This window comes from Vanessa cardui, chromosome 7 (assembly GCF_905220365.1).
Source record: "Vanessa cardui chromosome 7, ilVanCard2.1, whole genome shotgun sequence".
NCBI classification, from domain to species: Eukaryota; Metazoa; Arthropoda; class Insecta; order Lepidoptera; family Nymphalidae; genus Vanessa; species Vanessa cardui.
The window spans coordinates 11,798,658-11,826,007 of NC_061129.1; the positions used below are offsets into that span (position 1 = coordinate 11,798,658).

Genomic DNA, 27,350 nt, shown 5'->3' on the forward strand with positions numbered 1-27,350 from the left:
TGGTTAATCAGCTAATATATTTATCTTAAGCTAATTATTTTCTTTATTATCACTAGTAAATCGTAAACTTAACATTATTTTAATATGATAATAGCTCTACATTAATTAACTTCAAATTATATACGTTAAGGCTTTTTTTTATTTTTAAGGTTGTATCAAACATGGCGGCGCAGGCGGTCGGCCGGTCGGTAAAGCAGTCGCCCCGGTCCGGTGCCGACAGGCGACACGCAAGCGCTACAGGTAGGTTAACATTCACGGTCTGTCGCATTTGGTGGTCCTGTGCGCTCTCCGTCGCGGCTCCAGCATCGAAACCGTACGTTAACGATAAAATGTCCGAGGATTTGTGACTGGTGATCGTGGGTGTTTCAACCGTGTGCTCTGTTTATCAAGTGATTGTGATATGACGACGGGCGCTGGCATTTGATCGTGCGACTCAGTGGATCTTAACGGTAAATTTTGTTAACCGACACTATGACCTGTCGCTGTTTACTCTGCGGTCAGGTGATTGAAGTCCATATATTACAGCGGTGCTGACTTCGACGAGAGGAATGTTTCATTATTTAACGAATTTCATGATTAGCTTTATAGAAAAAGCAAGCGTCGGTGCCTTCCACGTAGTATGTAGCGGTGTTTACACGTGAATTATGACACCGATAGCTGATGCGCGTGAGGCTGTAACTCGTAAGTCAATAGTGGATTTCTCGTGTAATGTGAGATATATCATAATAGCGAAATATCGAGTTGAATTCGTAATTTACCGTTGCCATGGAAAGTTTAGAACGCATGTGAGTTAAAACTTCACGTTCTAAAATTTCACTCGTCTAAGAATCCTATTAGAATTTAATTGACTTATTCTAGAACGTTAATGAAACAATTTTACATCCATATATCATTCTATAATGACTAAAACATCACAATATCTCTAATTAGTTGAGAACACTTGGAGAGAATATCTATACCGAGAACTTGTAACTTAAACTTTTACAACATTGATATTCGCGGCGGTGTGACTCAGCTCAACATTTTTAAATAATATAAAATAATGATTTTAGTATTGTAGCTGTGAATATTCATTAATATGTTTTAATATAGTAGACGTATTTTGGTTCCTTTTGCTGCAACATGATTTGTTTATTGGTTATAAGATCTAGAGTTTAGTACATTATGCATATGATGTTCAATCGAATAGAACCATTGCATACATACGATACAAACAATCTATGAAAACATATCAAACGTTCGACAGATTATATCCGATACCCGTGCGAAGCTTGTGTTTGCAACGCACAATCAACCATCGATGTTTATAAAGTAACGAGAGCATACAAATTATTCATTCACGTATCTTTTCATCTAGATGACAACGAATTAAAACGAACAGAGTAATAATCCAAATTTCGTTGTTAACATACTCGTATCAACTTGTGCTACATTCAAAACGGTTTATACAAAATAACACTGTTTCCCTTGCTATTCGTAAATTTAGTTTCTCGTTAAACTCGTTATTTCTATATTTGGTTGAAATTGCCGGTAGCTATAGTTGTAATATAGGTATTTTGTTTGGGGCTCCCGGGAAACAAACCCTAAAACCCTATGACCGTCATCGTTACGGATCGTTGAATATTGTTTTGTAACACGCATGTGTCGTGTCTGCCTTGCTCCGCTCGTAAGATACCTGCATGTGTATAGATAGGTTGGGCTAATATATCAGATTTCATAAAGATCGGTGCAGTAGTCTAGTTTTGTTGAGATGCCTTACATTAGATACATAAAAAACAAAGTTCAATCATTTTATTAATAAGTAAAAATAACAAAAAAAGTAAAAGTAACAGCATGTAAATTTCCCACTGCTGGGCTAATGGCCTCCTCTCCCATTAAGGAGAGGGCTTAGAACATATTCCACCACGCTGTTCCTATGAGGGTTGGTGGAATGCACATGTGGCAGAATTTCAATGAAATTAGACACATGCAGGTTTTCACACTATGTTTTCCTTCACCGCTGAGCACGATATGAATTATAAACACAAATTAAGTACATATATATTTATATATATAGTGGTGCTTGCCTGGGTTTGAACCCGAAATCATCGGTTAAGATGCACGTGTTCTAAACACTCGGCCATTTCGGCTCTCTTTTTTAATAACAAGCTTAATATTAATAATGTATACATTTTTTTTTATTAGGTACAAAGCTCGTATCGATACGATAATATCGCTATAAATCTTTTATCGTCTGATGATAGTAAAGTATGATTTAATCGCTCTTGTTGAACGGAAGAGTGGTCACTGTTCGTAAAAAATTATGAACACTTTTGTTTCATTATAGGTATTTTTTTTTATTATTCACGTAGGTAATTGTTTTAATTTTTTTTGTTATCTTATGTTTTGAAAACAATTTTAAATATATTGCATTTGCATTATGAAATATTATTTAAGGGTAGAGACATACCGTTTAATAAATGATAACGCATTCCCATATAAAAGATATCAACGCGTCAACGTTTCTTACATCGATTTTGTTAGTAAATTATAACTGTATATAATAGTTTCGCGTAATTTTGGAAAAGCCCGATATTTAATAATAAAACTGTTTACTTACGAAATAGAATAAAAACGAATGGTAATCAAAACGTAAAGTGATCTCAGCTGGTTCATGTTTCTATATTTGCACATACATCTATGTATGTGTACTAATATTATAAACACGAAAGTAACTCTTTTGTCTGTCTGTGTTTCTTTTTCCAGATCAAATGACTGAACCGATTTTCATGAAATTTAGTATGTAACAAATTTGAACCGCAAAGAAGGACATAAGGTACGTGTTTTATTTTTATCTAACGAACAAACCCCTAACATACGAGTGAAGTGGTGGGCAACAACTAAGTAGATATATAAACTTAAGTATCTTACTTAGGCAATACATCAGTGACGTCACAAGTACAGACAGCGTGACTATGAGACACGATACTGATAAACTGAAAAAAATAATTTCTAGTAGACAATTAATGTTTATCACGCCACTGAAAATATTATACTCTCCTGATTTGTAATTGATAAAGGTATGTGTTACATTCAAAACTCTATTGTTAAAAATTTGCTATCGGAATAACAATGGTCATTGAAATCGAAGCCTACCATCGATAAATAGCGATGAGAATTATTAAATTGTTTCGATCAATTATAATGCAGCTCAACTTTCACTGGAAAAGGGACGCGAGGTCAAGTATATTCTTTATTAGTTTGTCCGACAAAATTACTTCGTTAAATATTGATGTATAACTAGTTGACACTCGCGGCTTCTCTCGTGTTTTCGGCGGTTGGTTGTCACGTGTAAGGCAAAAAACGTAGCCTATGTCCTTCCTTGTAGTCTAAGTTTGTTTCACATAAGATTTCATCAAATTCGGTTCAGCGGTTTGGTCGTGAAAGAGCGACAGACAGACAGAGTTACTTTCACATTTTTAATATTAATGTAGATAAAAGATATCCGATTAGATAAGATATATTGAGAAAGATATGAACGTAAACTAGATCGGGAAGGCATGTTAAATAGTATCTTGAATGCTCAAAATAGCATGGCATGTTAAACATTTTCGCGGTTACGTGTTGTCTGAGACATATCATTTTGTTTAATACTAGCGACACCAACCCGCATTGGAACAGCGTGGTGGAATATGTTCCAAGCCGTCTCCTCAAAGGGAGAAGAGGCCTTTAGCCCGGCAGAGGGAATTTACAGGCTGTTGCTGTTATTGTTGTTCTTGTTGTAGCGACAATCACTGGCTTTGCTAGAATTTATTAATAATTATGATATGATATACAATTTATACTCGATTCATTTCAGTAATCGGTTATTAGTTCAGGACCTGACCTACATACAAACAAAACAAATTTTGCCTCTTTATAACATTAGCACTGAGTAAAGGTTAATTTATATTTTATCTTAAAAATTTTGATAACTTTACAGTTCATAATATAATAGTATAAAAATGCCGCAATTTTATAATTGAGTGAGACAAAAATTTTACATGATCGGATATACATCGAGACTTAACGTGCTATAGAGGCATGGAAATGTAAAACTACCCAATTTCTAATCACGAGTTGAAAATGTTGAGTAGAGAATGTTGAAAATCCTTTAAAAAAAATAATAATCTGGGAGATTTCAATCTAGTATTTTAGAATTTTTAAATTTTGTAATTTTGACCACACAGAGAATCGAATGAGTGAATAGGCATATCGGCTATTGAAATATCTGTTAAAATGTAGAATATTTCTAAAGGTTAGTAGTAACTAATTATCATAATAAAAAAAAATCACAGCGAGATTATAAAATATCGCATATTATTTCAAGACGACTGCAGTTTCTGAATAGCTTGTTATGATCATCAGGGCCGTAGCCAGGATTTCATTTCGGGGGGGGTTCGTGCTCCAGGAAAAAAAAGCAACAGGTTTATTCTATAATAAGCATAAATATATTAAAATTACAGATACATAATTTATACACATTTATTTAAAAGACAACCGACGACGTATTTTATGTTATACGGCAAACGATGGAAAGTGATTACCACCGCCCATGGACATCTGTGGGGCTTGCAGGTGCGTTGCCGGCCTTTAAGGAAGAAGTACGCTCTTTTTTTTAAGGTTCCGAAGTCGTATCGGTTCGGAAAAAGCGTCGGCGAAAGCTGGTTCAACAGAGTGGTTGTGCAAATGTCTTAAAAATCGTGCTATTGTGGATTTTTGAACATTAAGGTGGTGAAACTTCGAATTTCGACAAGATGTCCGAAGGTGAAATTCAGCAGCCGGAATTATTCCGAACAATGCCCACAAACATTTTCCGTGAAAAATTCGGTATAAGATGCAGAGCGATCTAACATCTCTTCGCAAAGCCAAAGGATCAAGCAGGTCGAAAAGGGCTTGATCGTCGATAATTCGAGTCGCTCTGTGTTGGATACGGACAAATGGAAGGAGCTAGTACTGAGGAGCACGCACACAAGAGTGAGAGAAGTATTCGGGACAGCATTTGCGCCTTGTATAGTCTTGGGCGATGGGCTGACGTGAAATACTGTCTTGTCTTGGTGAGCACATCGAGCTTTTTTTGTGCCAATTTGGTTTTGCGTTTCAATTGACTGCGGAACTGAATAAAGTTCTAAATATCCACGCCAAGTATTCCGATACTAGCTGTAGCGGCTATTGGAATCTTCTGAAATCGTGGAGATACGAGAAATGGTATTTTTTTAGCGGCTAACGCGCAAACTTGCCTCTTTTTGGGGTTGAAGTGAACTAATTTTAGCCGGGGGGTCCGAAACTACTTAGTGAGCCTAAGGGACTGCTAAGGGAGAGTTCTTCCCAGCAATCAGATATTTTAATAGCAAAATAGCAATCATATATCAATTATGTTTAGCCGGCCCCAGTTCGTGACTTTGTTTAATGAAGACTCGATTTCATTCGATTACCGGAATACAGGTTTGTTCCGGTTTTCTCCGACGTTTTCCCGAGAAATATTAACCCAGCCGGTGTATGAGTTGTCTACAGTACTGTCGTCTGCATAGCAGTAAATGTTATAAATTTGCAACAAGCCACTGATATGCAGAAGAAACAGAGTGGGTTATTACCCACGCAGCCTTGTGCAACATAGGCATTACCGAATTTTAAATCAGAACATGCACCATATATAATAACTTTAAAGTTCCGATCTGCCAAAAAGCTGGTAATCCAATTGCATAATTTCCCGGGAAGCCCATAGGAAGGAAGCTTCGAAAGAAGCGCTTTGTGCCACACGCGATCGAAGGCCTTCGCTATGTCCAAGCTGGCTGCTGATGCCTCAACTCTCAACTGCTTCAGCACATCTATGAGTAAGGTAAACTAGAAGATCACCGGCCGACCGACCCCGACGGAAACTGTACTGGGGGTCGCTAATCAGCTGGTTCTCCTCTAGATACCGCAGGAGCTGTCAGTTTATAAGGGACTCTTGGAGAGCAAGGAGGTGATGGCTATAGGCCTATAATTGGACGGTTCTGAGCGGTTGCCTTTTTTAGAGATCGGAGGCACCAAAGCTGTCTTCCAGGAGTTCGGGACGACGCCTGTCACATGTCCGTAGCACTATTGGAGGGATGCCATCGGGTCCATTCGACTTATGAATGTCCAAGGAAAGAAGTGCTTTCCGAATTGCACTTTGCCGAAATTTAACCTCCGGCATCGTCGTATCACACCGCGGGATTGATGGTGGTGACTTTCCTTGGTCATCCAGAGTCGAGTTCGACGCGAAGAGAGAGCCTAAAAGATCGGCCTTCTCCTTCGCGGTATGACTGCCAATGACTCACCGTCCCTGTGCAGAGCTGGTAAGGAAGGCTGACAGAAATTCCCTAGGACAGCCTTAGCGAGAACCAGAAAATCAGAACGCTCGTGTTCCTGAAGGGAAGCGTACCAGTCTCTCGCCAATTCTGCCATTGTACTTCGACTTCGCCTGAGCAATCACGTTTTTGAAGGACCTAGAAGCAGAGTTATATTCCTTTCTGAATGTGCTGGTGTTTGCATCACGAGACGCCGATACGTTAGCCCAGTCTTGGTAGCGTTCCCATTTTCGGCGTGAAGCCGTTTTACAGAAATGACTATACCAGGGCTGGGACTTGCCACCAATGGGCACCGCAGAATTTGGAATGAAAAGTTCCATACCCTGAAGCACCACATCAGCGACAGAGTCAGCAACAATGCTCGGATCATCCAACGAGAAACGAACCCGCCCCCATGGGTAAGATGCAAAGAAGGACCGCATCCCATCCTAATCTGCTGACTTGTAGTGCCACACGCGACGGCAGCCCGCGAATCGAGGTCGTGAGTAGTGTAACCGGCACTGTACTCCGGACGAGACAGTGGTCCGACGAGCCCAGAGGGGAATCGACGAAAATGTTGAAAAAATGAGGTGATGGCTATTGGCCTATAATTAGTACTCGGTAAAGAGCACTGACTATTCCTTTTTTAACAATATAGTATGAATATTCTCAATAAAATATACAGGGTTATTGGTAATTCGACGTATATCCGTTAGGAGGTGATAGGGGGACTATTTGCAATAATTTTAACCCCCATATGCATGATCCAAAAGTGAACCAATTTTGAGTAATCACGTTTTTTAGCTTTTTTCAAACTTTACTTAACCTTCCTTTCGGAGATTTCTTAGTGCGTAAAATGATTCATTTTGTTTAGATTTATTGTCGTATCTAGACCAAACGGCTTAATTTTCTGAAGAAATCAATAAATACCTACGTTTTGTTTCTTTAATTAGCGCAAAATATTTTTTTGATAATACGATAGTGGTTATCGAAAAAATTTCGGGGGGGGTTTGAACCCCCAAAACCCCCGCCTGCCTACGGCCATGATGATCATATTTATGTACCTGCCTTTATTACTATATAATGTAAATGATAGACACAGATTGGTGATCTTTCACATCATCAGCTGTTATCGACCATTTCAAATTCACGTTTTTGCATTCAGTTATTTTTAGATGGACACTCTCACTGCACGTCAGAACAGTAGTAATATTTATCAGTATCAATTATATTTAATTACGTTTAGTTATTTCGTTAGTATTTTGTTTAGTTCTAACAATACAGTGCAGGTTTAATTCTTGGCATATCAGCTTGTGGTATTGATCCGCAGTATTTGTAAGACTTCTTTTGAGTAATATGTTAACTCCGACTTAACGTTAACCGATTCGGCTAACACTCGGATATTTGAGGCAAAGACGGCTACGATAAGACAGTATTACAGAGGTAGTTACATATATTATTAGGACTTAATGGTATTTTATAAGTATTAGTTTCATATTAATTATATTCTTCAATAGTTCATTCAAACTTCTAAGCATAAATGCGAAATGTTTCTGTGAACATTTCAAAGTTAAGCCACTGGAGATTTGATGATATTTGGTACTGCGTATGTTTAAGCCATAACAAATGACATGGGTTAGTTTTTTTAATTCACTCATCGAGAGAGGTAAAATAAAGGATCGTTTACGATTGCATGCAAAAGCGATCCCGTGGCGCCAACCGAAAAAGCTGAGAGGGTACCATAGCGAGGGTATACGGTTTTTTAGTGAATATTCCGGTTTAGAAGTTCGTACTAGGTATCATAGGTAACAGAGAGTCTTACATAACCCCATTACATGTGGGGAAACGCGTAATGCGTTTTTCGCGAAAGAAAAAAATGGTAAAATTGAAGACTAAGTTTTGTGTGCTACAAATTTAGTTTCATAAATTTCGTGCAGGTAAAATCAAATAAATGTAATAATAAAAACTGTGAGTTGCAAATAAATAAAAATATAATTTTTGTTTTTCATTACTTTTATATTATATAAATATGTAGACACAGAGATGGTGACGCTAAAATAAAATATAAAAAATATAAACGACAGTTAAAGAATTATTATGAGTTACCGGAAACGGTCCGTGTACCTTTATGCATTTTTGAATAAATTTAGTTAAATTAAAAAGTTGGTTTATCTATGTGGTTGGTTGGGCGACATATTTTGAGCGAAATTAGTTAATGCGTTTATTATTTATAACCTTTTCCAATGGAAGTAGGAAAAAAGATAAAGAAAACTTAGATTTACGTATTTCATACGATTTGCTAATAACTCAGCTATATTGTGCGCTATTAAGAGTTTATGATTAATATATTTTTGTCTTTGATAGAACATTAATACACTCAATTACCAATTTAACTTAAAAAATCTAATCACAGTTTCGTCGACGTTCAAAACGCCATTTTTTCGCAAATACATAGTGAATATCATCGATTAATCAACCAATAATATCGCGTCAATAGGTTTGCGGACGAGCATATGAGCCACCTGATGATAAGTGGTCATCATCACCCATAGACAATGACGCTGTAAAAATATTAACTATTCCTTACACCGTCAATGCGCCACCAACTTTGGGAACTAAGATGCTATGTCCCTTGTGCCTGTAGTTACACTGGCTCACTCACCCTTTAAATCGGAATACAACAATATGTACGTACTGCTTGCTTGCTTAGCTGTACAATATTTAATGAGTGGGTGGTACCTATCCGGGCGGACCAAGTAAATGTTGCTTATTTGGCTTTTTTCCTGTAATGGTTGAAATAGAGATAATTTGTGCAAGTCTCGAGGGAGTTGATGGACTTAGCGATGTTCCTAGACGGTAACAGTGTCGTGTATCTGGCCACTGTCCACGAGAAGTGGTGACTAATTGCGATCAGATGGCGCGTGCTTCGTCTGTCTTCCTCAGTAAAAAAGTATGTTGCGTTTTATGAATACATTGTTATGATGCGTTTTGATACTGTTCAATGCACATTCAATAAACTCGTAAACTAATGTGATCTATAGCGTCTAGATATGATCGCTTTATAAAAAAAATTTTTGGTAAAATAAAAAAAATTAAGATACAAACGCATAAAAAACGCTCACACAGACAGAATTCTACAGAAGAACTTAACTTCTAATAATAATGTAATATGCTCATTTATTTTACGGTTAAACATAATTTAAAATAATAATCAGTTTTAAAATAGATTTCCCAATTTCTGGACGTTGCCCATTGGATGATAGACATAAAGAACATTGTAGCGTAAGACCACAGATCGGAAAACGAAAGGCAGAGTATTATTATTCGCCTAATTTTCCTTCACTTTAATATGCACACAATCTACTTTTTGTTACCATCTGACGCATTCGTTTTAGTTACTTAAATAGTCTTAGGTCATAAGTCTTGGTGGTAGGGCTTTGTGCAAGCCCGCCATGGTAGGTACCACCCACTCATCAGATATTTTACCGCTAAGCAACAATACGCAGTATTTTTGTGTTCCGGTTTGAAGGGTGAGTGAGCCAGTTTAACTACAGGCACAAGGGACATAACATCTTAGTTCCAAAGGTTGGTGGCACATTGACGATGTAAGGAATAGTTAATATTTCTTATAGCGTCAACGTCTAAGGTTGATGGTGACCACTTTCAATCAGGTGGCCCGTCATCATCAGTTTCATACGCTCGTCCGCCAACCTATACCATAAAAAAATATACGAGTATACGCTAAATTATTTGACATAACAACGTTGACAGGTATTATTGTACCAAAGTGGTCGGGTATTGCAAACTGTATTCATTAAAGTATTATATTACGTAATCTGTTGTTAATCTGTAATTATGTGTTGATACAACACGTTTACATTGTTAGATTCTTAGCAGCACCGCGGAATTTGTCTCCTTGTCTCCAGATTATTATCTTTATATCGCACTACAAAAGAACTGAAAACAACGGGTCAACTTTATTATTTCGATATGACAGTTACGCTCAAAACTCGCCAAACGTCAGGCTACGTTATTAGTGTTCTTGTACTTAATAGCTTACTGCACCATCCCAGTTTCAAAGAGCGTGTAGCCGCTTCTTTTACATTGCCATGCGAAAACTTATTCAATAGTTACGTAAATAAACATATGAATAGTTAGATACTACAATATAATATCTCATGCGTTTCAAGCGATAATAAAGTACTACTAAACTACGAAAATGTTTTAGAGAGTTGCGTTTGTTTATCGTTCGGTTTTTGATGGTATATGTTGACGGCCGAACATATGGGCCACCTAATGGTAAGTGGTCACCACCGCCCATTGACAATGGCGCTGCAAGAAATAATAACCATTCCTTGCTTTACCACTGCACCACCAACCTTGGGAAATAAGATGTTATGACCCTTTGTGCCTGTAGATGCACTAGCTCACTGACCTTTCAAACCGGAACACAACAATATTGAATACTGTTGTTTGAATAATAAAAACTGATAAGTGGGTGGTACCTTCTCAGATGTGCTTGCAAAAAGCCCTAACACTAAGTATCTGTGCGCTTCATCTTTCTTTCGTTTTATAATGACAGGCTGAATTTTTCTTTTTTTTGTGTTATGTCAACGTTACTTTTTTCTTTATTGAATATGTAAATGTGCCAAGCGAATTGAATATGTGCAGCTTATTACGTGTATCACGTCAAGGCTGCATATACATTAAATTAATATCCAGTGTATTTGTAGCTGTATTAATACAATGACCTTCACATTAAAACATATTCATATAAGACATATATACCTACTGTTTTTCAATTTAACTCAATACAAGGTAATAAAATCGAGTATCTTATATTATCCTAACGTATTTTAAACTAACATTATTATCCTAGAAACTAACTTACTTTAAAATTAAATAATTTAACCATAATACTAATAAATAATTCTTAACATTCTTGTCGTTTAAATGTTTTTTTTTTTTTTTTATTTAAAAAGATAGATTAATACAATTTTTTGTCCTTTATTTTACGACATCACTGTCGTAAACATTCTTCTGCAATTATCAACTCAATCGAACGAATGATACATTAAGTACAGCTCTAATCAATTGATTGTAAGTTATAAACCGATTTCCTCGAACAATTTATCTATCTACGTCTTTGATTAACTCTACACATAACAGTTTTGATCTCATCATTATGTTCGATTGTTCATTTATCAATTCTAAATTTATACAGCTATGTATAATTATTTGCTAAATTATTTTTCTTCCTTCTTAAAGGCATCCCTTGTGTTTTTTAATTATCTGTATCTGTTTAATTTTTAGTTATTATATTCTGAAAAGAGTTATATGTATCTATGATAAAGTTTTTAATATAGATAAATACTAGATAATCCATTAGACAAGACTTTCGTTGACGCAAAGTGCTTTTAACATCATAATACATCGTATACTACAAGTCCATTAAAATTGATCACGTTAAGAAACTCATGTGAGGCCTAGAGAAATTCCACACATAAACTTTCTTTGTAAAATAGGTATTCTCAGTGATTTGCTTTCACCTGCTTGCGGAATAACGAACAAATATTAAATTAAATAATTACCGTTTAAAAGACCCGTTGAGAAATTACTCATTTAACAAGTAAACTATACAATACATTGTAATCTTCTACATGTTACTAAAGTTTAACTTTTATATATTTTGTTAAAAATTTCAATATGCTTTACAATACTGTACGGACTTTTTTTGGTCTTGTAATTTAAAATTATATATGAAAAAAAAATATTACAGGCGCCAACTTCTAGGTTATTTACGCGCGAAATATTCTATCAATTTGACAATTCAAATTTTTGAAAAACAATGCAACACCACGCTATACATTAATTACTCTTTAATAAATATATTTTTTTAGTAATATTTTTTACAATATTTCTAAGTTATATCTAACAAAATAGACTTTACTGTCAGGAATTTAATTTTTTGTGTACAAGACACTAAACGTTAGAGGGAAAATGATCGTATAACGAAATGTTCTTATTAAAAGGATTAAATAATATTAAAATATTTATATATATAGATATATTGTGCGTTAACATTTAAAAGCGTTAACGCCTAACGGTTACACAGATCAAACATACTTTCTAAATTATATTTTTACTCTGTATAGCTATAATAATATCCCCTCTCCGAAATGTGTTTTCATAAAATAGTTCATGTAAGGCTATAGCGCCGTTAAAGTCTACTTGAATATTGCATTAATATGTAAAAAAATTCGACGCTAAGATATGCAACATGTTTCGCTGTAACTTCCGTTATTGTACGCATGTAGGTATTAGATATTTTGTAATGGCAGTGCCCTATATGGATACTGAATACTAGGCATAGGTGCATTTAATTATTTACTTAGTATGATAAATATTTATCCCTATAAAATGAAACATAAAAAATTACTCAATATTAATTTATAACATAATAAATGGCAATTTTTTTCAAAGATATATATGTATAGGTACATATACTGTAATGTCTATCTTATTTTATTGGATTACCTACTATGATACGTGCAGAAGCGTATATCCTTTAATTTGACTATAAAAATTAAATTCCAGAACCATATTGTCAACGGTGCTTATCATTTGAGTTCTGTGTGTGATTTCTGATGAAAAATATATGGGTATCAATAAAAACTAAAAGCAAAACCTAAAGAACATTAAAGAATACATTTTGGACGTATTAAAGCAAACAGTTTAATTTTTACGTAAATACAGGAATTTCCTCCAAAGGATCTAAACTAAGCAATATCCTTTTCGATTACTATAAACTATGACCTGAATCGAGTAAATTTAAGTCGATATTAGAATCATTGCATTATTTCGATACCTTGCACGCACGCACGCACCCGATCCTGTTCATCCGTGACTGATACTACCGACAGGTGACATGAACGGTTGAATCATTCTTCATTCAAATATAACATCTGTGTTCAAAATCCTTAAATATAAAACAATAATTGTTGTACAGGATTTTAAATTAACATTTTTTTTTTTTATTATTCTCGTGAACAATACATTCGTAGATAATGTCGAAATATGGAGCTATGCCGAATAATAATAAAAAACATGGTTAAAATACCGAAATTAATAACTTTAGTAATAATTGTTGTGTAAAAACACATTTCACAAAATGTAGACTTTTAATCTTTAATTTATTTTTATTTTCCTCAAAGTAGGTTACAACATTTAAAGACAACCTCTTTATTAATCAAAGCAATCATAGAGTATAGAAAACTGTCTGCTATTTTGTATTCAAAATAATTGTATCTCATCTGCTTTATAATAAATACTAATTATAATTGATAAATTCTAATAATATCATCAGAACTAAGGAATATAAATGTAATTTCAATTTTACGCGGGTTGCAAGTGATAAGACGACCTTGGCACAGTAATTCCTATAAGATTACTCGTATCGTCACGGCATTGTTTGTTCTAAACTGCGATAAGACTAGCAACGGTACAACTATGAGGCTGTTTGAACAACCTGTCTCGTCTCGGTAACCCGTCTTGCCGTTACATAGCGGCACAGCTCGTGACATATATGGAACGATTCTGCTGTCAGTGATACCACATGTTTGAAATAAATTGCCAACTAGTAGTCGCTTGCGGCTTCGTTCGTGATTAAGGGTGTTGATTGTCATGACTTAGAAGAAATAAAGTCTATGTCTATAACCTTTCTTGGAGTTCTAGTTTGCTTCATATCAAATTTCATCAAATCGGTTTGGTCCTGAAAACGTACTTTCAAATTTATAATATTAATATGGATATAGATGATTGATGAAACCTATAATAAATATTTTTAAACTTCTAAAGAAACAAGTTAAAACATTCGTGTTTAACTTACTATAATTTCATTATATGTGTCCCACAAAAAGTGTTATGCTATATTAAATATGAACCATTTACCACAAGACAATACGATTTTCCAATGTAATTAAGCTCAAGGCTTTTCTAAACAATAGTTTACAGCCGTGATTACCAGCGCTATGTCAATGAAAGGCATATCATTTCTAGCTGTCTTAAAACATAGTACCTTTTGAAAAAGTTACATAATTTTACATAAAAAACATATTCTAGACACGTGTATAATAAATCGTGGTATCCATGAATACATCAATAAATAGTAAATTATTTTTCTTTCAAATATTTGAACGGTATTTTATAAATCTCAATGAAGCATCAAAGCCCAGTCCGAGTGAATGGCCGTTGATAAAGAACTTCCGATACGATTAGTTCTGGTCGTCAACTACTACCAACCATCGTGTTCACTCGTAGCGTTATGTGTATTGAATGCGCGAGAGCACGCCCTTTTCTCTCCTTACCTGTTTAATGATTTCACCATGACATGCATGAAAGACACAATTGAAATACTATTATTTTGATACATTTTATATAACAATATTTAAAAGATTAAGATAATGGAAAATAAACTTTGATTTCAGTGCGATTTAAATTATTATGATATATCAAAGACAATTACTCTGTAATAGACCAATTCTTATGTAGATTCATCGCGTGCATTTATAATCTATGTTTATATACTACGGCTTTACCAAAAATTTTGTAAAGTGGATGAAAAATTAAACATTACTTTATCTGTTCAATCAAACATGAATCATGAATCAATCAATTAAACTATGGCATGAGAGAGATAAATCAGTATTTAAGTATTCGCTAGGCCACCTTTATATGATAGACCTTCGTCAAACTTATCGCAGTTGTTAATTTGAATGACTACCTCACAAGCGTAAGGGATTGTTCTTTGTTGAACGCATGTTCACCGAGCTAATGAAAGTAAAAGGCGTTTCTGAGTTTGTATAACGAACGAAGGTGTTGAGTTCGCAATTGTTAGGCTTCTCGGGAATGCTCAAAAACATTGCAAACTTCCTCTCCATCTCAAACAATACACGTATAATTACGTTGCGTTTGTTTTCAAAACAATGAAAAGAATATTAACAAACGTGCACACAAGTTAACGTGTAATAATTTTTGTAACATTATTTGTTCACAGTTTCGCATAAGGATATTTACTGGTTGTAAAATAATAGTATTTTTCAACATTATATTTTATATTTTTAGCACCTTTTCCTTTTGGATATTTTCATTGACAAGTATATTTTATTTAAGTCATCAAACTTAAATGAATACACAGCATAGAAATATTATAAAAATATTTGCTAATTTGAAAAGATACGACATACAAAACGACAACATATAAATATGAGTTAATAATATATAAAGGAAAATAAGTAGGTATATGTAATGAAATGATACTGGTTACCATACAGCCATTTCGTAAAAAAAGCATCGAATGGTATAAAAAAGTTTGTATGGTTATATACAATTGGTAATCACGTAATGATTGATTGAACAAGCAAAGTGATTGATGTTTTTTTGCTTGCCATTAAGTTTATCTAAATAAATAATTGGTTACTTGTTACAAAGTATGTAGGTAAATAATCATTTATTTTAATTCTTAATTTAAATAAAAAAATATATTTACATTGTTATTTTCTGAGAAAAAAATAGTACTCAAGGCTTAACTTTAATAGCTGTATCATCTGTATTAAGATATTATACCGCGGGAAATACTCCGATGACAAATGTCATGATGGCACCGTACGGGTGTCTGATGCAGGTAATAATACCTATTACATACATACAGCCAGCGTGAGCTGATTCTAAATAAAAGTAATGCGTTAAGTCATATGTTAATGATATGCATTCACAGTAATGTTTTAATCTTATAAAGGACCTACAGTTTCGAGGTTAGAGGATATTAAGGAAAAATCGACTACAAAGTTTCTTGCGGTTTTTAAAATTTTGTATATACCGCATCGAGTAAGAACGACAATGATGGTATTTTATACTTACTTTACAAAAAGGCAAAGTCGCCACAAACGTGCTTCGTTATTTGAGTCGCTGTATTGCGATACGAAAAAAATAGCCGTACTATATGTATTTGATCTGCATGCCTATACCACAAAGAGCTTAAAATTAATTAAATTAATATGTCAAACTACATCGAAGTCTGTATATTGTACTATGAATTTATGATTGATTTTATTTTTTAAGGTTTACTTAGTTTTAACTTTATGTTCTTAAGATTTGAAAAATGGTTTTATAAAAATAATAATCCATCAAGTTTTAACATAAGTCCAACTGTGGTATATATATAATTAGTCTATTTATTCTAACTAGGTGTTTTATTTCTAAAATAAAAGATATTTGGCCTCTTTTGTTTGTGTTTTATGTTGTAAACTTTTTCTTGGTTAGTAAGTTCTTCTTATATGATAATGTATATGTAAAGAGCCATTTTAACGTTTCAGATCGAGCCGGTGACCACATGTCGGCGCCATCATGGTGATCGTTACCAGAGTAAGTATATCATACATTTATCGTTATCATTTGGTATACTATTCCTATTCACACTAATACGCTAAGCTGAAACGTCACTGAGGCGCTACGTGACTCCGTAATTTGGACGCGTCAATCTCTCTGAAAATAAAACATGAGACATACCAGATTCGTTCATATTCTTCATTCATAACTAAAAATTGAATGTAGAAAAAAAAGTTACGTAATTTAATGCAATTGTTGTTAGATTATGTAGATATATAATAAATTATTTTAAACATTTAAATAATATTGAAAAATAATAGTGCCTCGAATGTTTTAATTTCGAATATCTAAGGATTAAGGATATTCAATCAATCCGGTCGCTTGAACATATTGATAGTAAGTGCCTCTTAATTGTCTGTAATAAAAATCGTTTAATTAAAGATGGTCGATGATTATTTAATTACAGAACCGCTTTTTGTAATATATTCTCTTCTTTCCTTTCTTTTTTCCTTTCCTTTCCTGTGTGTTTCGTGTGTAATTAACTAAGGTTTGTAAATTAATTAAGAATATATTAAAATCAGAAAACCTGTTTAAAACTTTCTAAAAATCGGTTACCTACTGATAATTCAATTGTAATACGTATAAACATGAAACTCAATATATGAAAACTGATTACAATTACAACTGTATAGAAGAAAGTGAAATGCAGTATTTTTCCAACTGAAGGCATAAAATGTTTACTCGAACTCGAGATCAGAGTTCAAGGGAACCTTGAATTCACCTTGAATAACATTAACCCCTTTGAATGAGTTGTGTACGTGCGAAGCGAGAGGTACTCGTGAGAAGTAAATACAAATAATAAAAATGTACAGCGCTTACAAAGCGCTGAGTAATCATGTTCTCGCTTGAACCTTTGTTCGAAGTGTGTACAAACCGTGTGTCATATTTAAATGCTCTTTAGATATGTTATAGTAATTTAGAATGGTTATTATACTCGTAGTTTTTGACACATTTATAATTAAGATAAGGTAAATTTTGAATATGAATATAGACTTTAGACATCGTTATATGCTTATATTATCTATATAGTTTTTGCTGTGTGTTAGGACTGGAATTAGGTTTATTGTATTTTCGTAAAAAATTAGTAAATGTCCTTTCTTGCGGTTCAAACTGACTTTATACTAAATTAGCTAAAATTAACCTTATTGTTTTAGCCGCGAAAGCAACAGTCAGATAGACAGGCAAAGAATTTATAATATTAGTATAGATTGAAAACAAGAGACATTAATTATTTTACTAATTACACACTTAACAAAGTTTATATTTAAAGCCTGTTTAAAGTATTCTGTTTTTAGGTCCATTTAAAAAAACATTACAATTATCAGAAACAAATTAACGTTCTAAATATAATTCCTTTATATACTTAGCTCAACGATAAAAACTAATGAAATATAAATAACGTCGAAAATATACTTTGAACATTAAAAAAAACATTCAAAAATTATACAGGAAAGTGAAACACGGCAAGCGAGTTCCGATCAATGCGTTTAGCAAGCACATTCCGGCAGCAGACAGAATCTAGCACTGCAGGGCATTCACCTTTTCACACACAAGCACATTTAATTTATAATTTGGCCACAGATTAAAAATAAATATTTAATTAAAAGCCTTCACACTGTTTCAAGGGACATCGACGTTGGTATAATTGGTGCCATCAAACTTGTTTTATCTTGGTACTTTACTTGCCGTAAGATTGTCGAAGTCTAATTAATACAGTAAATTATATCAAATTATTACGAAACAATATTATTACTTTTTTTTTATTTATTCATTACATAGTATAAAAAAGTCGCTTATCGCTGTCTTTTTTTATTGATAGATTGATTCAAGAGGAAATGTATAATACATACACAATATAGTCATTCTTTAATGACTGAATAACTGTTAACATTGTAAGACATACTGCAGTAATGCTGTTAGCATTGCAACCGTGCGAAGAAGTGCGGGTCGGTAGAGTAATTCTTATAGAAAAATTATACAGGATTTGATGCTTTATTGCTTCATGCAACACTGAAAAATTAATTCGAATAGTAGACCCATTATATTTACGGAACCCTAGACTGTGTCCGTGATGTGGTAACAAACAGGTCATACCAAATTAAGAGGGAGAGTGGAATCATGTCTGCGTGTTGTACAGTGCACTATTTAAGGCTTGCGTGGGAGGGACTCTAGTTTCAAAATCGAACCAGTTTTATGACTTAATCTTATATGTTGTTATGCCGTATAAGTAAATAATGGTACGATTTTTTTGTTGATCAATCCTTAACTTTTCTTACTATTTCGATTGATTAGTATACTAATTTGGTCTCTGACTTAAATTATGTATAAAGAATAATTTTATGTCAAATATTAAATATTTGTACCGTAGGTGTAGAACGATAAGATCATTGATAAATGTGAATTAAAACTTTTTGGCCAAATTATTTTATAATACCGCTGACCGGTTACAAAAGTTTTTCCATTTTCAAACGTTATTTTAATATAAAATATAAAAAATATTCTAATGTGTGATAACGATACATTTTGTCTAGTATAGCCCAGCTGTTTTTCGAGTCACGTATGCATGTCCGTTAGTAGTGGACAACTTTTGAACAAACGACAGTGAATTCTCAATAGTAAATAAACTTTGCTTGCTTTCCGAGGCAGGGACATGTCATAACATCATAGCAAATATGGATTGCTGAGAATTCCTTGTCAAAAAATTCATAAACAATATTAGCTATGATTCGTGTGGTTTGGGAGTAGGTACGGTATCTGCATCCGTGTAAGCCACTATTAGATTAAAGATTCAGTCAACGAATAGTCGATATACCAAAGTCCTAAGTACGCAACATTTGTTGTATTGAAATACTTTCGACAGACATGTCTATTTAGAAAGTTATAAATAATTAATGTCAAGTTCTCAATAAGTGTACTGACGAAATTATAAAGGAACAGGATTCTGGCTGACTGATAATATTTTATTGAAGTATGAATTAAAAATAAAAACGATATCGAAGTAAAATAAAAAAGGATGCTTCTGCAACTAAAATAGATAGATAATTGGTAGGTTATCTTAATTGAGTTATCAGATATTTATATTTCTTCTAACCAATTTGGTTAGAGATAACAGGAATTCGGGAGTTTAGTAAAGTCTGCTAATTGAACAAATTTCATAGACATTTTTTATAGCTCCGTAATCATTAATAAAAAATAATTAATTATTTTTCTCAATTAATTAATGTTAAATAAATGTGCGATGGTACAAATTTGAAAAGGTCATGTTTAGGTATTACAAAAATAAAGCATGTAAATGCACCAAACAGTTGTTGGCAGTAAACAAAATAATATTCGGCAGTCGAATAGTGCAGACGTGTTTCTGATTAATAGCTAAAACTTTAACTTTCCTTTAAGCAACAATAAGCCATAAATCCTAAGCGCGTTATTACTAATATCGAGTGAACAGTTTAATCAACCGACCTCGTTATAAGCGCCCCGCCTCACCTCGGGTAAAAGAAATAGTTGCATTTTTCATCCTCTTCACACCTCCGTGCCTGTGCAAGCCACATCTAAACAATAGACCATGGATACGCAGCGGTCGCCACAGAGTACAAAAAAGGTAAATCGACCAGTAGGTCAAAAACTATGCTCACAATCGCAACCAGACTTATCTCGGGATAGTGACGATGATTCGGGAAGTCAAATTACTTATCGTAAAAGAAAACAAAGAGAATGTTGTGACATCGTAACCGAAATCAACAACTTCCGTGGGGAATTAATCTCAATACTCGAGAGCAATTTGTCAATTATGCGCGATGATATATCTGCAATGAAATATCAAATTAATGAAATCAAAACATCAACTAGTAAAATGCTAGCAGAACAAAAAAGTGTAAAATCCGAAATCATAGAACTGAAGAAGAATAACTCCATTGCAGAATCCAAAATATCTGAGCTTGAGGCAAAATTGAGCAAGCTTGAGTGTACCAAACCCTGTACCCTAGATGTTCTTGATAACGAGAAAATCATCAATGAACTGCAGGAAAGGGCTAACAGAAGTAAGAATATTATAGTCTTTGGTATAAATGAACAAACTAATGCTGATAGTTCTGCACGCCAAGCCATGGATCTGAGTCTTGCTCAAAAAATTTTTCAGAATGTGACAGCTGAAAATCCTAAGATACATAAAACTATGCGACTCGGCAAATACTCTACAGGAAAAAATCGACCGCTTAAGGTATGTTTTGAAAATCAACATGAAGTTAAATATATATTACAAAACAAGAATAAACTACCTGATAACGTAAAAATATACTCAGATCAGACTCCTACTCAAAGAACTATAATCAAGGAACTTAGTGAAGAACTCAATCGCCGGAAAGCAAACGGAGAAGAAAACTTAACTATAAAATACATCAAAGGGACACCAAGAATTATACAAAACTTAGCAAAAAACTCGAAACATTAAGTTTACAGGACAAAGAAACTATTACACACGAAAATATTTCATACCAGTATAGCCACACATATCAGGATCTTATTGTATCGCAGTCTCAACTAAATTTCTTCTATGCTAATGTACGAAGTATCCGTAAAGATGGTAAATTTGATGAAATAAAATGTATAATTCAATCGATTCAGTGTCAAATTCACATAATTCTCTTGACCGAAACATGGTTAAGATCCATAGATGACGTTAAGTTGTACCAATTACCGAATTACACTCATTATTACAACCTCAGAACAGATTCAAGAGGTGGCGGCGTGTCTATATTTATACACGATAATTTAAAACACAGTTTAATTGAAGAAGTATACGCTGGAGGGGTTAATTACCTCTGGATATATCTTGAAAAATACGCACTGGACATAGGACTTGTTTACAATCCCGGAACAACAAATATATCTGACTTTTTTGAGCTTTACTCGACACAATTGGTTCAAAAGAAACGAGCAATTGTATTCGGTGACTTTAATATAGACTTATTATCACAGAGTCGTAATATCAAACGGTATAAAAGTATTATAAAAGAATCTGGATACATATTCATCAATAACATTGATCAAGATTATTGCACACGAGAAACGACACTGTCTAAGACTATTCTTGACCATATATGCTCAAATCTAAAAGATAAACGCTTTCATATGGCCATTATTGAAAGCCCCATGTCCGACCACAAGCAAATTTACTTATCTATAAAAAAATATAAACCACCTGCAAAAAAGCGAATAAATTACGAAGCAATTAATTATGAAACACTTAATAGCTATATTAGCAATACGAAATTATGTTCTACAAATTATAGCTATGAAAATTTAGAAAAAATAATACAAGCTGGAATTAACAACAGCAAAGTAACCAAGACAAAAATTATAAATCCTCCTCGACAAGACTGGATATGCAAAGATATCATAACTAGTATTCAAGATAGAAATATATTTTGGTTTAAATTAAAGCAAGATCCTAAAAATGAAGAAGTTGACAAGCAGTTCAAAATTGAAAGATCGAAAACAGCAGAAAAAATCAGAAGTGCTAAAGAGAAATACTATAAGAAGAAATTTATAAATTATCTAGGAAATACTAAGAAAATGTGGAATTTATTAAATACTTTGTCAAATAATACAATCAAGGCTGACAATACTCCTCCAAAGCTTCAAACTGAATCCGGCCCTATACTTGAAGGTAATGAGATTTGTGAAACATTCAATCACTTCTTCGCTACTATTGGTTCTGTTCTTGCAGAGACTATCTTAGCTAAACAAAATCACAACACTTCAAATTCATCTATCACACAAACACAAATACGCCATTCATCAAATTTTTCCTCATTCAAACCTTGTGATGCCGCTGAAGTCTCCAAAATTATCCATAATCTTGATATAAACTGTAGTACTGGGATCGACGGTATAACTACTAAAGCTGTAAAGTGCATTGGTAACCTAATAACAGACACTTTAACAAAATGTATAAACTATCACCTTGCTGAAGGAATCTTTCCAGATGCCTTAAAAGTAGCCAAAGTCACTCCTATACACAAATCTGGGTCTAAAAGTGATCCGAACAATTACCGGCCTATATCCGTACTTCCAGTAATTTCAAAAATTTTTGAAAAAGTTATATTTAAACGTTTAGACGACTACCTTACGTCTGTCGACTTTATTTACAAAAGACAATATGGCTTTCGCTCCCAATCTAGCACTCTCTCAGCCACAATTGATATAATAACAAAATTGCACACTAATATCGATAAAAAAAACATTGCTTTGGGGCTATTCATAGACCTCAAAAAAGCTTTCGATACGATAAGCCATTCGATATTGTTGAGTAAACTTCGTGACGTAGGAGTATCAGGAATAGCATACAAAATGTTTGAATCATATTTATCGAACCGTTTTCAGTTAGTTAAAATCGGGGAGTATCAAAGTAAACCTCACAGTACTGGTAAGTTTGGTGTACCCCAAGGTTCCATATTGGGTCCACTACTGTTCTTAATTTACATAAATTCCATACATAAGACTCCAATACAAGGTCATCTTTCTCTATACGCAGACGACACATGTCTATTTTATTTTGGTAGTAATTTAAACGAAATAATAAATCAAGCTCAACAAGATATTAACACACTAGTTCATTGGTTTCAACAAAATTTACTAACGATCAATGCATCTAAAACTAGTTACGTCATTTTTAAATCCAAGAACAAAAACATTCCAGTACACACTCCTCTCGAAATTAATAATCAAAAACTGCAACAATTACAATCTGAAAAATATTTAGGACTTCGATTAGACGATTGTTTGAACTGGAAGGTACAGATTGACCACGTAAGATCAAAGCTCTGTTCTTTAATGGGCAAGCTACGTAACTTCGTTCACTGTGTTCCGCGACAAGTGCGACTGATAATATACAATTCCTTAGTAAAACCACATTTACAATATTTAATTGAAATTTGGGGTTTTGCTCCAAAAAGCAACTTAAAGGACCTACAAATTGCACAAAATAAAATCATTAAAATATTATTTAATTACGATTATTTAACATCCACAGTCAAATTGTATAAGGAGACAAAGCTCATGAACATAAAACAATTACACGCATATGGCACTTGTATATTAATAAGAAAAATCCTGAATAAATCAATTAATTCACAAATCTCATTCACAAAAGTTCATCAGGCTCACACCCGTAGTAGCCGAAGGGGAGACCATATCCTATTACCTCAAGTCCGAACCGGTTTAGGTATGCGCACCGTGATCTTTGCTGGAGTACAAATCTATAATAAATTACCTAAAGAGATAAAAAATGCAAATTCATTCAACATCTTTAAAATTAAACTAAAAAAACATATACTACATGACAATACGTTATTAAAATAAAATAAATAATATAAGCTAATACAAAAATAAAAAAAATTAAATTAAATTAAATTAAATAGAATAAAAATAAAGTATGAAATAAATAACTGATGATCAAACTGTTTTTGTTACTCTGTGTCTATTAGTTTGCATTTCTTATCGCTGTTTTGTACACAATTATTGTTGCTTTGAGGGTATGTTTTAAATTTCTTGTTTAAAGCAAAATTTATTATAAGAATATGTTAAACTAGTGATACATTTATTATGATTGTCGAATTTATAATTTAAAAAATGTTTATAGTCATAATTTTCTCAAGTAAGTGAAATGTAATTTCTTTTTGAGAAATAAAGTATCTTTAACCATAAACAAAATATGAAGACGATCACTACAATCAAATATTGCCTACAAAAACTGTCTAACCGGGCGTTGCTAGAGGCACGCGACCGACTTTTTGCTGGTTGCACTTGGTAACATTCACCTACTTTTTTAACCGTCTGTATCGCGAGCCGCTTACACAGCACAAACATACTGACCGTAACATTATAATGATATGAGATGATTAAAAAAGTTCATACAATTAATGTTATAAATTAATTAATAATATAAACAATTTTCGACAATTTCTCTAGGCAGATTCAAGTAGATTTTTTTTAATTGAATAAAATTGTTAATATTTTAATATATTGTACATAAATAGACTTCAGGTCTTTTTTTTTTTTTTTTTTTTTTTTTTTTTTTATTACGCTGGAAAAACGCTTTGCGCGCTTCCCCCACGTGATGGAAAGTGGGGGGGTGTGTGGGACTCCCCGGAGCCCTGAACGCCTAGTGCGCCCAAGCACACCGGGTTTACCCACTAAAAAACCAGCGGTACCCAGCGGCGGACGCCACGGGATCGCTTACGCATGCTACCGTGACGCCCTGACGGTCGGCCCGCTTATACGGGCCTCCAACAGCTAGGGGGGATTCCCAGGGTACTGGGACCCCCCCTGGTCCCTACGGCGCCTATTGAGGCGGAGGGAGAAGATGCGCGTAGCGCCTTTTCCTTCTCCCCGGTCGTCTTCTGCGGAGCGAGTCAGCGGCGGCATTTTTTTCCCGCTCCCGCTCCGCTGCTTCCTTCTGCGACATGACACTTTCGCAGAAGGAGCGCATCTCTGACCAGCACACCTCGCTACCGAGCATGGTGATGATAACGCTCGGTAGCGAGAGGTCTCCGCCCATAGTCGCCGCAAGGATGTGCCTCTGGGGCCCCCACGCAGCACACTCGTACAGGGTGTGGTACGCCGTGTCCACTGGCGCACCACACTCGTGGCAGGAGGGTGACTCCTCCCGCCGCGCTATCCCGTGCAGGTACTTACCGAAGCATCCGTGTCCGGTAAGTACCTGCGTCATTCTATACGACAGTGTGCCGTGCTTCCTCTCGACCCAGTGACTCAAGTGGGGACGGATCGCCTCCACTGTCGCTAGGCCCGCCGTGGGAGTCCCCAGATCCTCCTGCCATCGGGCGATCAGGGCTTGCTGGGCTAGAGCCCTGATCCGCCCGATCTCCGCCGACCCTGGACGGTCGCCGCGGTCCCTCGCCTCGACCCGGAACCGGTACACTTCCGCGAGCACCTCCGCCTGGAGCTCCCAGGGCGGATCGCCCGCGAGAAGTGTCGCCGCAGTCCACGACACCGTACGGTACCCTCTGATGCCTCTCACCGCTATGACCCTCTGTGGCTTTCGCAGCAGAGCCCGATTTTTAGCGGTGAGGGCGTCTATCCAGATCGGGGCACCATCGACTTCACTACGCCGGAATAGAGACGCCGGCATAGCGACCCCGGCCCTCCCACATTCGGAAGGAGGCGACCAAGAGCGGCAGCGGCGTTGATGAGCCTTGGGCCGAGATGAACAAAATGCTGCCCGAAGCTCCATCGTCCGTCCAGAATCAGGCCCAGATACTTCATCTGGGCCTGCACCTTGATAACCGTCCCCTGGACGGTTATACTCGCCCCTCGTGGGGGTCCTTTTCGTGGACCGTGAAAGAGGAGGGCCTCCGTTTTGGATATGGAGACCCTCAAGCCCAGCATTCCCATGCGGTCCACGGTGAGAGCCGTTCCGACTTCGGCAAGGCGAGCCGCCTCCCGGAAGTCCCGTCCAATCGCCGTGACGAGAGTGTCGTCAGCATAACACAACACCCCCATCCCGGGAAGGACGGGAGCCCGCAGGAGCCAGTCGAAACCGACGTTCCATAGAATTGGGCCGAGGACCGACCCCTGTGGAACGCCGCAGCCCACTCGATGCCGGACGATCCTCCCATCGACCCCCGCCCAGAGGATCTCCCTGTCCTGGAGGTACGCCTCCAGCAGTCTCCTCAGATAGGTCGGCACCCCATGGTATCGGAGTGCCTCCCGTATCGTCTCGAAAGGGAGACTGTTGAAGGCGTTCGCCACGTCAAGCGACACAGCCAGGACGACCTGCCCCCGGGCCACCGCTTCCGTCGTCCGAGTCTTCAGGGCATTCAGGGCGTCGACTGTCGATCGGCCCGCCCTGAATCCGTACTGCGCCTCCGAGAGACCCGGACCGACCTCCTCGAGGTGCTGAACGAGACGGGCTGCGAGGACCTTCTCGAAGAGTTTTCCCGTCTCGTTCAGCAGCACAATTGGCCTGTATGCCGAAGGGGAATCCAACGGCCGACCTTCCTTCGGCAACAGGACCAACTTCCCTTCTTTCCAAGGCTTCGGAAACTGCCCGCTGCACAGACACTCGTCGAATAGCTCCCGAAGCCTTGCACCTAGGTATTCCAGGGCGTCGCATAGAATACGCCCTGGAACCCCGTCCGGACCCGGCGCCGTCTTCCTGGCCCTCAAGCGACCGAGGGCCATCTCCATCTCTCGCTCCGTAATCAGTGGTGAAACCACTGGGTCTTCGGTCACGGAGCGGGGCGCCATCTGCGGAGGGACGTGCTCGCCTGGATGGGGGAAGAGTTCCCCAACCAGGCGAAGGAGGAGTTCCGGTGGCATCGTCTCGATGACGGGGGCGCCTTGGGTGCGGAACTTCCCGCGTACACCGCGGTACGGGCGCCCCCACGGGTCTCGATTGAGGCTCGCCAGAAGTTCCTCCCTGGCCTTCTCCTTGGCCTTGCGTATCGCCAACTGCAGCTCTTTTTTCAGCTGGCGATAGGCGTCCAGCAACTGTCCCTCCAAATCCGTGTCGAGGCCGTTGCGTCTTCGACTACGGACGTAGGCCCTCCGTGCCCG

The 27,350-nt window shown here is 36.1% G+C and overlaps 1 protein-coding gene across 1 annotated transcript in view; it reads left to right on the top strand.

Moving 5' to 3' along the window:
* The first annotated feature begins 246 nt into the window (after window positions 1-246).
* LOC124531125 (myosin-VIIa) overlaps window positions 247-27,350 on the top strand; it is a 46,385-nt gene continuing 19,281 nt past the window's right edge. The window contains exons 1-2 of the mRNA XM_047105588.1: window positions 247-449; window positions 16,703-16,751. Of these exons, the coding sequence (XP_046961544.1) occupies window positions 16,734-16,751 (18 nt within the window). The 5' untranslated portion in view covers window positions 247-449; window positions 16,703-16,733. The remainder of the gene's footprint in view (window positions 450-16,702; window positions 16,752-27,350) is intronic.